Source organism: Pseudophryne corroboree, chromosome 5, assembly GCF_028390025.1.
Source record: "Pseudophryne corroboree isolate aPseCor3 chromosome 5, aPseCor3.hap2, whole genome shotgun sequence".
Classification (NCBI taxonomy): Eukaryota; Metazoa; Chordata; class Amphibia; order Anura; family Myobatrachidae; genus Pseudophryne; species Pseudophryne corroboree.
The window spans coordinates 656496481-656510206 of record NC_086448.1 but is presented as its reverse complement, the minus strand read 5'-3'; the positions used below and the strand labels follow the sequence as shown (position 1 = coordinate 656510206).

General features: G+C 46.2%; 1 protein-coding gene across 1 annotated transcript in view; it reads left to right on the top strand.

The window, feature by feature from the left end:
- Window positions 1-13726, top strand: part of PRKDC (protein kinase, DNA-activated, catalytic subunit) — an 836940-nt gene that overhangs the window by 320263 nt on the left and 502951 nt on the right. Inside the window, exons 26-28 of the mRNA XM_063923695.1 lie at window positions 11446-11553; window positions 12003-12229; window positions 12348-12442. Coding sequence (XP_063779765.1) covers window positions 11446-11553; window positions 12003-12229; window positions 12348-12442 — 430 coding nt within the window. The remainder of the gene's footprint in view (window positions 1-11445; window positions 11554-12002; window positions 12230-12347; window positions 12443-13726) is intronic.

Here is a 13726-nt window from a genome sequence, read left to right as displayed (position 1 = left end):
CGTGTCTGCTGAGTTGTCTACTCCCGAAATTAAGATTGCCGACAGTGCCACCGAGTGTTTTACTGCCCAGAGGAGAATTCTTTTTACTTCTGACATTGCTGCTCTGCCCTGTCGGTTTATGTACGTTACTGCCATCAAATTGTCCGACTGAACTTGAATGGCGTGATCTTGAAGAAGATGTGATGCCTGTAGAAGGTCGTTGTATATGGCCCTCAGTTCCAGAATGTTGATCGGAAGAATGGCTTCCTGACTTGACCATTTTCCTTGGAACCGTTCCCCATGGGTGACCGCTACCCAACCTCTGAGGCTTGTGTCTGTGGTTAGCAGAATCCAATTTTGAATCCCAAACCTTCGACCCTCGGTCAGGTGAGAAGTCTGAAGCCACCACTGAAGAGAAATCCTGGCTTTTGGCGACAGACGTATCCTCTGGTGTATGTGAAGATGTGATCCGGACCATTTGTCCAACAGATCCAGCTGGAAGGGCCACGCATGAAACCTTCCGTACTGCAGAGCCTCGTAAGAGGCGACCATCTTCCCCAGAAGGCGAATGCATAGATGCACCGATATCCAGGCTGGTTTTAGAACATGCCGCTCCATCGACTGGATTACCAACGCCTTGACAAAGCTGAATATATTTGTCCTATTAAAAACACGTTAAAGGTTAAAGAACACAGTACGCAATTGGCGCAAAAGGTACCGCAAGGGTATGCGCAGACGCTGTGCACAGGGTGTGAACACCGGCATTGCAGATACTTACAGAATTAAACTAGAATAACTATACCTTAAGGAATGTACTTATACTGTAAACCTCTGTGTAGTGGTAGAGTGTAGATGCAACACAGTGTAACCTTATTAACTTAAAAGCTGTTTGAGCGTCACCGACGCTCTGAGAATACTTAACACTATAAGAAATACACAGATACCTGGGCTTAGGGTCTAACGCCTTATATATATATTATGGATGGTATGCTTGCAAAAGAATAATACAATACAATTATACACTACCAATATAACATAGACTAACTAACCAGATAACTACACAGGAAATACAATACAATACAATTTACGTTTAAGGGAAAATGAGGGAGAAAGAGGAGAAGAGAGAGAGAGAGATATGGCTCACAATAACAATAAGAACAATATGATTGCAGATAAAACTACACATGTGAGAGACAATCGCTGCGCAGTTAGTCAATGCTGAGAATCTTTGTGGAGAAAATACTTGACCTTACCCATACTGGCTGTCCCTATATACACAACCCTACAATACCGCATGGGACAGAAGCTAGACTCCATTTTGGGAAAACTCCCATGATTCCAAAGACTGCACCACATGGTTGAAAGGGGGAGGGGAAAATACCCGGCAGCAGCCATTTTAGATTTGCAGGTCCAAACACATGGCACTCTCTGCTACACCACAATCACATAGCAGAAGACACAAGACTCCATTTTATTCCAAAATGTCCAAGCCTCAAAACAATGCATATGTTCTGATTTTACAATTCCAAACCATCTAAATCACCTTTCACAATTACAATCCAACTTCCTAGAACCATCTTATTCAATTTCACATTCCAAACAACTTCAGTATCTCAATAACCAGAGCATATTCATCACAAGACCAGATCACAATGTAACCACGCATATCAGCCTGCCATTGCTACCAGCACATATTCCCAAATCTATCACACAAACAAGTTACAATATCCTATTTAAACCAGCACCATTGACCTTAAAGCAATCTGTCTATATTTCCCTATCTAGCCATGTGAATTCAATACTTAGCCTTTAGTTTGGAGGTCAGTCCTGGGGATGTAGCCGCCATGCTGCTGGGTGCCAGGTAGCTGTGTGAGTAGCTACAGTATATCTGTCCTCAGAGGCCCCAAGCAAACTGAAACTGACTTCTTTTCTAGCCATGCCTGTTTTCCTAGTTCCTGGGGGAGGGGTCTCTCTTGCTTTGTATATGCTAATCAGGTTCAGCCCTGAAATCTTAGTAAAGGGTTGGCTTGATCATTCATTGTTCTAACAAAATGATCTTAGCTTTTATACATATAATCATATCTATCCGCTGCAATGTCCCACAACTTCACAACAAGCCTCAAACTAACCCACACATCAATCTGCTTGCTTCAATACCAAACATGATGGGCGCATCTGGTTCTGTTCAAATAATACACATTCATGACATCAATTCATCAGCCAATTCTAAATCTCCATGATGTCTGGTGCCCGACATTATCATAACCATATACTGTATGAAACAAGCGCCGAATCCATCTCCGTGCCATGTCTGAGCAAATGCGTGTGTTACCATATATTGCTGTGCTCGCTGCGCATATTTGCAAGTATAGCGACTTAAATGTGTGTAGTTTGTATGTTCTCTCTATGTAATATTTTTGACTTTGACAGCCTTTTCCAATGGAAGGAATACCTTCTGTTCCTCCGTATCCAGTATCATCCCCAGGAACGGAAGCCTCCGTGTTGGTTCCAGGTGGGATTTTGGTAGGTTCAGAATTCACCCGTGATCCTGAAGTAGTCGGGTTGAGAGGACAATGCTGTCCAACAACCTCTCCCTGGATGGTGCTTTTATCAGCAGGTCGTCCAGGTACAGTATTATGTTGACTCCCTGCTTGCGGAAGAGAAACATCATCTCTGCCGTTACATACCCTCTGTGCCGTGAGAGGCCAAATGGCAGATCCTGAACTGGTAGTGACAGTCCTGTAGTGCAAACCTTAGATAAGCTTGATGAGGCGGCTGAATTGGAATATGAAGGTAAGCATCCTTGATGTTCAGAGACACCATAAATTCCCCTTCCTCCAGACCTGAGATCACCTCTCTCAGAGACTCCATCTTGAACTTGAACACCTGCAAGTACGGGTTCAGTGATTTGAGGTTTAAAATGGGCCTTAACGAACATTCCACTTTCGGAACCACAAACAGGTTGGAGTAATAACCCTTGTTTTGTAGTTGAGGTGGAACTGGGACAATGACCTGCGTCTCTACCAGTTTTTGGATGGCTGCCTGTAAAGTCATACTTGCTTCTGGAGAAGCTGGTAAGCCTGATTTGAAGAATCTGAGCTGGGAGTTCCTGAAACTCCAGTCTGTATTCCTGGGTGATAAGGTCTTTTACCCAGGGATCCTGGCAAGATGTTGCTCAAATGTGACTGAAACAACGTAACCAGGCTCCCACATGCCCGTCTTCCAGGCAGTGTGGTCCACCGTCATGCTGAAGGCTTTGAGGAAACAGATCTGTTCCTGAGAACCTGCAGCTGCTGGTTTTCTGGGTTTACATTTATTGCCTTTGAAGGCTGTAGAAGAACTTTAGGGTTTGCCTTTAAAGTTCGCTGTCTGAAAGGACTGCAGAGTTGGAGCAGAGTAGGTTTTCGTAGCTGGGGGTGCTGCGTAAGAAAGGTACATAGACTTATCCGCCGTAGCCTTGAATATCCACTTATACAGTTCATCTCCAAAAAGGGCCTCACCTGTGAATGGTAGGCTTTCCACGCCTTTCCTGGAATCTGCATACACAGTTCACTGGCGTAGCCACAAGCCCCTGCGTGCTGACACCGCCATGGCAGTGGTGCGAGCGTTGAGCAAACCAATTTCCTTTATGGCCTCCACCATAAAGTTAGCCAAGCCTTGAATGTGCTGTAGTAGTAAAATTATTTCCCCCCTGGGTAAGGAGTCTAATTCGTCAATAGGTTACCTGACCACTTACAATGGCCTTAGTGATCCATGCACAAGCAATAGTGGGTCTCTGGGCCACCCCAGCAGCAATGTATAAAGATTTGAGACTCAATCTTGCGGTCAGCCGTGTCCTTTAAGGATTCTGCACCAGGAACAGGTAAGACTATCTTACGTGACAACCTACACACCGATGCGTCCACAATCGGTGGGTTTTCCCATTTTTTTTCTATCTTCCAGAGGAAAGGGAAAGGATGTAATTAATCTTTTAGGGATCGGAAACTTTTTGTCTGGATTAGCCCAAGTTTCTTTAAACAGGGCATTCAGTTCCTTTGATGCAGGAAAAGTTGCTGAGGATTTTTTTTTTTACATTTAAAATAAGATTCCTCCTCTACCTCCGCCAACCTGTTCTGTACATTACTGACATTTCTAATAGCTTCTATCAGGGCCTGTATTCCTTCTGACAGGACAGCATCCCCCCCACTCGCATCCACTTCACCCTCCTCTGGGTCTGATGTATCGTCATCAGTATCAACTTGCATGAGCTGGGCCAGAGTACTCTTTTGTGGGCAAATGGCGGGGGCCTGAGACGCTGGTATGGGAACTAAATCTCTATTCATCAGGTCATCACTGTCTTAAGAATTGCGTCTCTTTCTCAGTTTGGGATAATTTAGTAGAAATATTAGATATCATCCCTTTAATGGAATCTAACCATGGGGGTTCAGCCCCACTAGCCTGAGAATGTCCACTATCCTGAGTACAGGGTAGTGAGTCTCCGGGTGAAGACAGACACTTTGCTGTGCAGGAAACAGTCCCTGGAGACGGTAACGTGAGGGGACAAACACACACAGAAGGTGAAAACACAGGTTAACCCACACAGAGCCTCCAGGGAGAGACAGAAGATGGAGCCAGCCACACAGCGCCCATGTAACCAAGTAAAAACTCAACTGGGTCGTCACTCTAAGGGGTATATGCAGTTGCGGTCGAATTCCCGAAAATGTTGAAAAACGGGACATTTTCGCCCCCAAAAAAAAAATCGACAATGCAATTCAGTACTTTTCGTCAAAAAAACGGACTTTCCAAATTCGACTTTTTGAAATTCGACATTTGACAAATTCGACATTTCTGCAATGGTACAAATGCGGCATTTCGACAAAAGTATATTCAATTGAAGATTGTAAATTCGACAACAGTGCTTTTAGACAGTAAATTCGTCATTTTCAATCCGCCTCACTTTGCTGGCGGAATCTAATAAAAATTTTTAAAAACAAGTTTTTTTTTATTGGTAATAGCATATCTATTTATATTATAAGGGATTAGGTACTTGGTTTGTCTATTTAGGAGGCACAAGTATTTTTTATATATTTTTGAAAATATATATATATTTTTTATGGAATGGGTTAAAAATCAGAAAAAAAAATGCGTGGGGTCCCCCCTCCTAAGCATAACCAGCCTCTGGCTCTTTGAGCCGGTCCTGGTTGTAAAAACACGGGGGGGGAAATGACAGGGGATCCCCCGTATTTTTAGAACCAGCACCGGGCTCTGCGTCCGGTCCTGGTGGCAAAAATACGGGGGACAAAAAGCGTAGGGGTCCCCCGTGTTTTTGGAACCAGCACCGGGCTCCACTAGCTGGGGAGATAATGCCACAGCCGGGGGACACTTTGATATCGGTCCCTGCGGCCGTGCCATTAAAACCCCAACTAGTCACCCCTGGCCGGGGTACCCTGGAGGAGTGGGGACCCCTTCAACCAAGGGGTCCCCCCCTCCAGCCACCCAAGGGCCAGGGGTGAAGCCCGAGGCTGTCCCCCCCCCCCCCCCCCCCCCCCTCCCATCCATGGGCTGTGGATGGGAGGCTGATAGCCTTTTGTGATATGAAAGAATATTGTTTTTTGCAGCAGAACTACAAGTCCCAGCAAGCCGCCCCCGCAAGCTGGTACTTGGAGAACCACAAGTACCAGCATGCGGGGGGAAACGGGCCCGCTGGTACCTGTAGTTCTACTGCAAAAAAAATACCTAAATAAAAACAGGACATGCACACCTTGAAAGTACAACTTTATTACTTACATGTCGACACACACCCATACTTACCTATGTTGACACGACGTTCGGTCCACTTGTCCAAGTAGAATCCACGGGGTGTACCTGAAAATAAAATTATATTCGCCTAAATCCAGTGTCCAGTGATATTTGTAATCCTCGTACTTGGCAAAATAAAAAAACACATTTACCCGATCCACACGGACAAAGGGGTCCCATGTTTACACATGGGACCCCTTTCCCCGAATGCTGAGACCCCTTGTGACTCCTGTCACAGAAGGTCCCTTCAGGCAATCAGGTAGCGCCACGTCCTGGCACTCTCCTGATTCCCTATGCGCGTCTGAGCTGGCAGACAGCGCATCGCACAGCACCTCTATTAGTTTCAATGGTGGGAACTTTGCGGTCAGCGGTGGGGTTACCTGACCGCGGGTGACCTCACCGCTGACCGCAAAGTTCCCACCATTGAAGATAATGGAGGGGGCTGTGCGATGCGCGTCTGACAGCTCCGACGCGCATACAGCCAATCAGGAGAGTGCCACGACGTGGCACTCCCTGATTGGCTGAAGGGACCTTCTGTGACAGCAGTTACATGGGGGGGGGTCTTTGCATTCGGGGAAAGGGGTCCCATGTGTAAACATGGGACCCCTTTCAGTCCGTCTGGATCGGCTATGCGGTTTTTTTTTTTTTTGCCAAGTACGAGGATTACAATAAAAGAACCGGACACTGGATCAGGTGAGTATATAAAAATTTTTTCAGGTACCCCGGACGTCGACAGACGGAGATGTGGCCAGAGTCGGCGTGTCAACATAGGTAAGTATGTATGTGTCGGCATGTATGTAATAAAGTTTTACTTTCAAGGTGTGTGTGTCCTGTTTTTACTTGTGTATTTTTTTTTGCAGAAGAACTACAGGTACCAGCGGGCCCGTTCCCCCCCCCCCCGCATGCTGGTACTTGTGGTTCTCCAAGTACCAGCTTGCGGGGGAGGCTTGCTGGGACTTGTAGTTCTTCTGCAAATAACAATATTCTTTAATTTTTACACATGGCTATCAGCCCCCCATCAGCAGCCCTTGGATGGGGGGGGACAGCCTCGGGCTTCACCCCTGGCCCTTGGGTGGCTGGGGGGGGGGGGCCCTTGATTGAAGGCTGGTTATGCTTAGGAGGGGGGACCCCACGCAAATTTTTTTCGGGTTTTTTACCGTATTTTAAACATTTTTAAAAATCGACTCAAAATCCGTCAATTCAGCCGTTTTTCGACAGCGGGACTGTCGAATCCGTTTTTTATTGAATATGTCGAATTCCGGCACCCACCTGCCGGAATTCGACGGTCGAATTGTGTCGAATTTAAAAACGGGCGAAAAAGTGCCGCAATTCGCCCGGAATTGCATATACCCCTAAGTCCCCTAACAGGGCTTAGTATTCTACAACACTCACCCCCCACCCCCTTCTAAGACCCCTTGGTGCCGCTGAGGAGACGTGGAGTATTTGTGGAGGAGCTGCGCTTCCCTGTGATTCCTGTCAGTGTAAGCTGCAGAGGGAAAATGGCGCTGGTGAGCTGCTGGATCCGCTCATAGTGAAGCCCCACCCCCGTAATGGCGCGCGGCTTCCTGGTTTTTTTTTATACTGGCCTGAGGTATTAGTGTGTCTAACAGAGGGTTAAAACCCTTGTTAGGTATACGGGCCAGTGTGGGTAATCATTGGTGGCTCAACGCGCCGCTCACGGCGGGACACACTTATGTGTATGTCCTCCTGAGCCCCCTGGATCGCCGCTTGCATCAGCGCTGCGCTCCTACCCTTGTGCTGCCATTCCCGCCGGCGACCCGCTAACTGGGACGCCGGCGCTGTACTCAATACTCTTCTATCTTCTAGCTCTGTTAAGGGTGGTGGCGTGCTGCGGGAGGGTACGCTCGCCGTGGTCAGGCTTGCGAATGACTCTCTCAGGAGCTCAGTGTCCTGTCAGCGGAGAAATGGTACCATTAACTCTTTAGGAAGTTGAGTCGTTCTCCCCCTAATTCCCACGAATCAGGCAGTCTGGTGCCAACCAGACCTGCCTGAAAACAACAAACCGAAAATAAATGCAGAAATCTCTTCAGGAGCTTCCCTGAACGTGACCGGCTCCTCCGGGCACATTTTCTAAACTGAGTCTGGTAGGAGGGGCATAGAGGGAGGAGCCAGTGCACACTATTGATTTTTTAAAGTGCCCAAGGCTCCTCGTGGACCGTCTATACCCTATGGTACGAATGTGGACCCCAGTATCCTCTGGGACGTAAGAGAAAGGATGGTGTTAGGTTTGACTTCTCAAAGTGTATTATCCATCTGCCTGATAACAGAAATTCTGCTATATCTTTGACTTTGGTCCATAGTAAATCTGTACAGTCCATTTGATCATCATATCATCTAAGTATGTGATAACTTTTATCCCATTGGTTTGGAGCCCTTCTGCCATTACTGCCATCAATGTGTTGGGGCTGTGGACAGACTGTAAGGTAGGGCTTGAAATTGGAATAGCTGAGACCTGATATCAAACCTGTGGAAGCTCTGGTGACACTGTGGGGTATATTTACTAAAATTCTTAATTTTCAGAATGAGGTTAAAGTTCAAACACGAATGACATCGAATGTGTGAAATTGCAACTTTTTGAATTTATTACGACTAATTTACTATGCTGTCGTATTCTGCATTTTCGTGTTTTTCGATGTCGATGTCATTCGTATTTTTTGGCAGTGTTTTACAGGAGTGAATAGTAAAACACTGCCGACATTAACACAATGAATCTCGGCCGGATCTGTGAGATCCGTGCAGGGCTTCATTGTGCACCTTTCGTAAAAAAAATAGTGTTAAAAATAAAAAATGCATGGGGTTCCCCCTCCTAAGCAAAACCAGCCTCGGGCTCTTTGAGCTGGTCCTGGTTGTCAAAATATGGGGGGAAAAATGACAGGGGTTCCCAACGACGCGGTTGTGGGCGTTGGGAAAAATGTTAGATACAGAACTGTTGAGTTTGTTTCTTCCAATGGAAAGAGCTCTGAAGATCCAGAGTCGGGTCAGATCTACAACAGTGTCAATCCATCAATACGTTCCATTAATAAAAAAGATGGTTGCGGCCTACGAGGCCGTTCAGTGAGCAGGTTAAATGCCAGTGTGTTTTTTAGCGGGACCAATTGGACATGTGGACCTGGTCTCACCTGCACATGCATCGGTAAATAATCTGATCTTCCAGGACCAGAATTTCTCTCCTGTGGTGGCTGCTCAGTTCTCGCCTCCTAGAGGGACGAAGGTTCGGGATCCAGGATGGGATTCTGGTGTCCATGGATGCAAATCTCTAGGGCTGGGAATCGAATTTCCAGGGAAAATGGTCAAGCCAGGAAGCTTGTCTGCACATATACATTCTGGAACATCTTGTTCGTGGTCTGCCCGTCTTAATTCAGTCGGACAACATACAGCAGTGGCGTATGTAAACCGCCAGGGCAGAGCGGAAATGGCAGAAGCCACAAAAGTTTTCCGCTGGGCGGAAAGGCATGTAAACGCTCTGTCAGCGATCTTTGTTTCGGGCGTAGACAACTGGTAACCAGACTTCCTCAGCAGACACGATCTCCATTCAGAAGAGTGGGGCCTTCATCAAGAGGTCTTTGCAGAAGTTTCAAATCGTTGGGGAATTCCTCAAATAGACATGTTGACGTTTCGCCTCAACAAGAAACTTCAAAGATATTGTTCCAGGTCGAGGGACCCTCAAGTAATAGAGGTGGACGCCCTGGTGACACCGTGGGTGTTTCAGTCGGTCTAGGTGTTCCCTCCACTTCCACTCATTCCAAAGTGATAAAGATCATAAGAGGAACAAGGGTTCAGGCGATTCTCATTGTTCCAGACTGGCCAAGGAGGGCCTGGTATCCAGATCTTCAGGAGTTGCTCATAGAAGATCCCTGGCCTCTTCCTCTTCGAGAGGTCCTGTTACAACAGGGGCCGTACGTGTATCAAGACTTACCTCGGCTGCGTTTGACGGCATGGCGGTTGAACGCCAAATCCTAGCCCGGAAGGGTATTCCCAGTGAAGTCATTCCCACACTTCTTCAGGCTAGAAAAGAAGTAACGGCAAAGCATTACCACCGTATTTGGAGAAAATGTGTCTTGGTGTGAATCCAAGAAGGCTCCTACGGAGGATTTTCCGCGGGGGCGGTTGCTCCATATTTTGCAAGCAGGTGTGGATGCGGGCCTAAAGTTAGGCTTAATTAAAGTACAAATTTCGGCCTGATCAATTCTCTTTCAGAAGGAGTTGGCCTCCCTTCCAGAAATACAGACCTTCTTGAAGGCGTGTTGCACATCCAATCTCCCTTTGTGCCCCCTGTGGTTCCATGGGATCTTAATGTGGTGTTGCAGTTCCTGCAATCTCATTGGTTTGAACCTTTACGTAAGGTTGCATTAAAATTTCTTACTTGGAAAGTAGTCATGATGTTGGCCTTAGCATCCGCAAGGCGGTTATCTGAATTGGCGGCTTTGTCTCACAAAAGCCCCTATTTAATCTTCCATGCTGATAGAGTGGAGTTGAGAACTCGTCAGCAATTTCTGCCAAAAGTGGTTTCACGTAAACCAGCCTATTGTGGTGCCAGTGTCTACTGACACCTTGGCGGAATCGAAGTCTCTCGATGTGGTCAGAGATTTAAAAATCTATGTCGCCAGAACGGCTCATATTGGGAAAACAAAGGCTCTGTTTGTCCTATGGTCTCCCAACATGATTATGGCTACTGCTTCCAAGCAGACTATTGCGCGCTGGATCTTTGCTGCGATTCAGCAGGCTCATTCTACGGCAGGATTGCCGTTACCAAATTCGGTGAAGGCCCATTCTACTAGAAAGGTGGGCTCATCCTGGGCGGCTGGCTGAGGAGTCTCCGCATTACAGCTTGGCCGAGCTGCTACTTGGCCGGGATCAAACACCTTTACGAAGTTTTACAAGTTTGATACCCTGGCTGATGTGGACTTCTTGTTTGGTCATTCGGTGCTGTAGAGTCGTCCGCACTCTCCCGCCCGTTCTAGAGCTTTGGTATAAACCCCATGGTTCTTGAAGCATCCCCAGCATCCTCTAGGACGTATGAGAAAATAGGATTTTAATACCTACCGGTAAATCCTTTTCTCTTAGTCCGTAGAGGATGCTGGGCGCCCGTCCCAGTGCGTACTGTATCTGCAGTTATTGGGTATGTTTACACACATGGTGTGTTGTGTTTAAGTCAGCCTGTTGCTGATGATGTTCATGCCATAGCATGCGTTATGCTGCTGTTGGTTATGTTTACACACACAGGTTGTGTTACGCTTTATGTCAGCGTATTGCTGCATATTCTTCATGCCGTCGGCTGGTGTTCTATTGAATGCCATGTTCGGCGGCATACTGAGGTGTGAGCTGGTAAGATGCTCACCGTGGTTTAACAATAAATTCTTTCCTCGAAATGTCCGTCTCCCTGGGCACAGTTACTTAAACTGGAGTCTGGAGGAGGGGCATAGAGGGAGGAGCCAGTTCACACCCAATCAAAGTCTTAAAGTGTGCCTATGTCTCCTGCGGATACCGTCTATACCCCATGGTTCTTGAAGCATCCCCAGCATCCTCTACGGACTAAGAGAAAAGGATTTACCGGAAGGTATTAAAATCCTATTTTTACAGCAGATCATGCAAAAATAATGCTATTTCCATAGATGTTTTCAACATATTGCATGTTATATTAAGTGTATTTTTTTATTTGCTTTTTAGGTAACAAGGCAGCTATATGAGCCACTTGTTATGGGTCTCATTCATTGGTTCACAAATAATAAAAAGTTTGAAAGCAAAGACACTGTGACTTTACTGGACGCTATTTTGGTATGTCTCTTAAGATCCACTTTTTAATTTCAAAAGTTTTTTTCTATGATCCTGCTGAGCAAAAGGTGTCAGCATATATGCTATAGAAATAGTTGTTTTTGTTTTCTGCTCTCCGCCTCAAAGATGTTATACTTCATTCTTGTTGATTTTCCTTTACTAGGTCAAGACTTATACACATATTTAATATACGTTCACAGAACCCCTTAAAGGAATGTTTAACGTCGTTAGTCCTAAAAATAATTTAAGCCAGTGGACTTGTCCACACACACACTTTGAGACAAACCGTCACTTTGCTGTACTTCATGTTAATTGCATAATTGTCTGCAGCATTCAGAGCTAGTGCTTGTTAAAATGTAATGCAGTTTTTTGGAAATTTTTGTTAAGAAAATATTATACGAAGTTGCATTGAGACTATACAAAGTATTGAACTTTTTGTTTCCTTGTTTAAGGATGGAATTGTGGACCCAGTTGACAGTACATTGCGAGACTTCTCAGGACAGTGCATTCGAGAATTTTTGAAATGGTCAATCAAGCAGACAACTCCGCAACAGCAGGAAAGAAGCCCTGTGAACACACAGTCATTGTTCAAACGACTCTACAGCCTTGCTCTCCATCCTAATGCATTTAAGAGATTGGGAGCAAGTCTTGCCTTCAACAACATATACAGAGAGTTTAGGTGTTCTATATTTTCACGATCTCTTTCTAATTAAAGATTTGTTTTATAGGACAAAAATCTGTTCAAATAGAATTTGGTTTTACTGTATGAATTTAAATTGGCTGTGTTTTATCTCTAGGGAAGAGTCGGCTTTGGTGGAACAGTTTATATTCGAGATTTTGGTGGTTTACATGGAAAGCCTGGCACTATCTCATGCAGATGAAAAATCCTTAGGTGAGATTTGAGCTAAAAGTTTTTGGTAACCGTCTGCTTTTTATTTCTTCTATAGTTTACGCAGTAGTATAGCAACTACTCTCCCAGTTAAAGAAATCTTGAAAATGGACCCTGAGAGGCGCCCCAGTTAGTACAGGGCTATTTGGAGGCTGCCTATTAATGATTTCTCTGACGTCCTAGTGGATGCTGGGAACTCCGTAAGGACCATGGGGAATAGACGGGCTCCGCAGGAGACTGGGCACTCTTAAAAGAAAGATTAGGTACTATATCTGGTGTGCACTGGCTCCTCCCTCTATGCCCCTCCTCCAGACCTCAGTTAGAATCTGTGCCCGGCCAGAGTTGGATGCACCTAGTGGGCTCTCCTGAGCTCACTAGAAAAGAAAGTATTTGTTAGGTTTTTTATTTTCAGTGAGATCTGCTGGCAACAGACTCACTGCTACGAGGGACTGAGGGGAGAGAAGCAAACCTACCTGCTTGCAGCTAGCTTGTGCTTCTAAGGCTACTGGACACCATTACCTCCAGAGGGATCGAACACAGGGCCCGACCTCGATCGTCCGTTCCCGGAGCCGCGCCGCCGTCCCCCTTGCAGAGCCAGAAGACGGAAGATAAAGATGAAAAACGGCGGCTGAAGACTCCTGTCTTCATTAAGGTAGCGCACAGCACTGCAGCTGTGCGCCATTGCTCCCATAGCACAGCACACACTCCGGTCACTGTTGGGTGCAGGGTGCTGGGGGGGGGGTGCCCTGGGCAGCAATTAGTTTACCTTTTTGGCACAAATAGCACATAATACAGTGTATAAGTGCAAAAACCCCCGCCATTAACATTATAAAAAGCGGGAGAAGCCCGCCGCTGAGGGGGCGGGGCTATCTTCCTCAGCACAGCCAGCGCCATTTTCTCTTCACAGCTCCGCTGGAAGGACGCTCCCCAGGCTCTCCCCTGCAGTATCCAGTACAACAAGGGTAAAAAAGAGAGGGTGGGCACATAAATTTAGGCGCAAATTGGTGTTAATAAGCAGCTATTGGGAAAAATCACTCAGTATAGTGAAAATCCCTGTGTTATATAGCGCTGTGGTGTGTGCTGGCATACTCTCTCTCTGTCTCTTTGTGGGGTCCTGTCCTCAGTCAGAGCATTCCCTGTGTGTGTGTCGGTACGGCTGTGTCGACATTACAATAATTCGTGGGCAAATGACTTAGCCTGCGCTGTGCGGATGAAGTCTTAGTCACGGCAATCTTCCCAAACTTCAACTCACGTCACAAACCGTTCCACCATGGGAAAATGAAACAA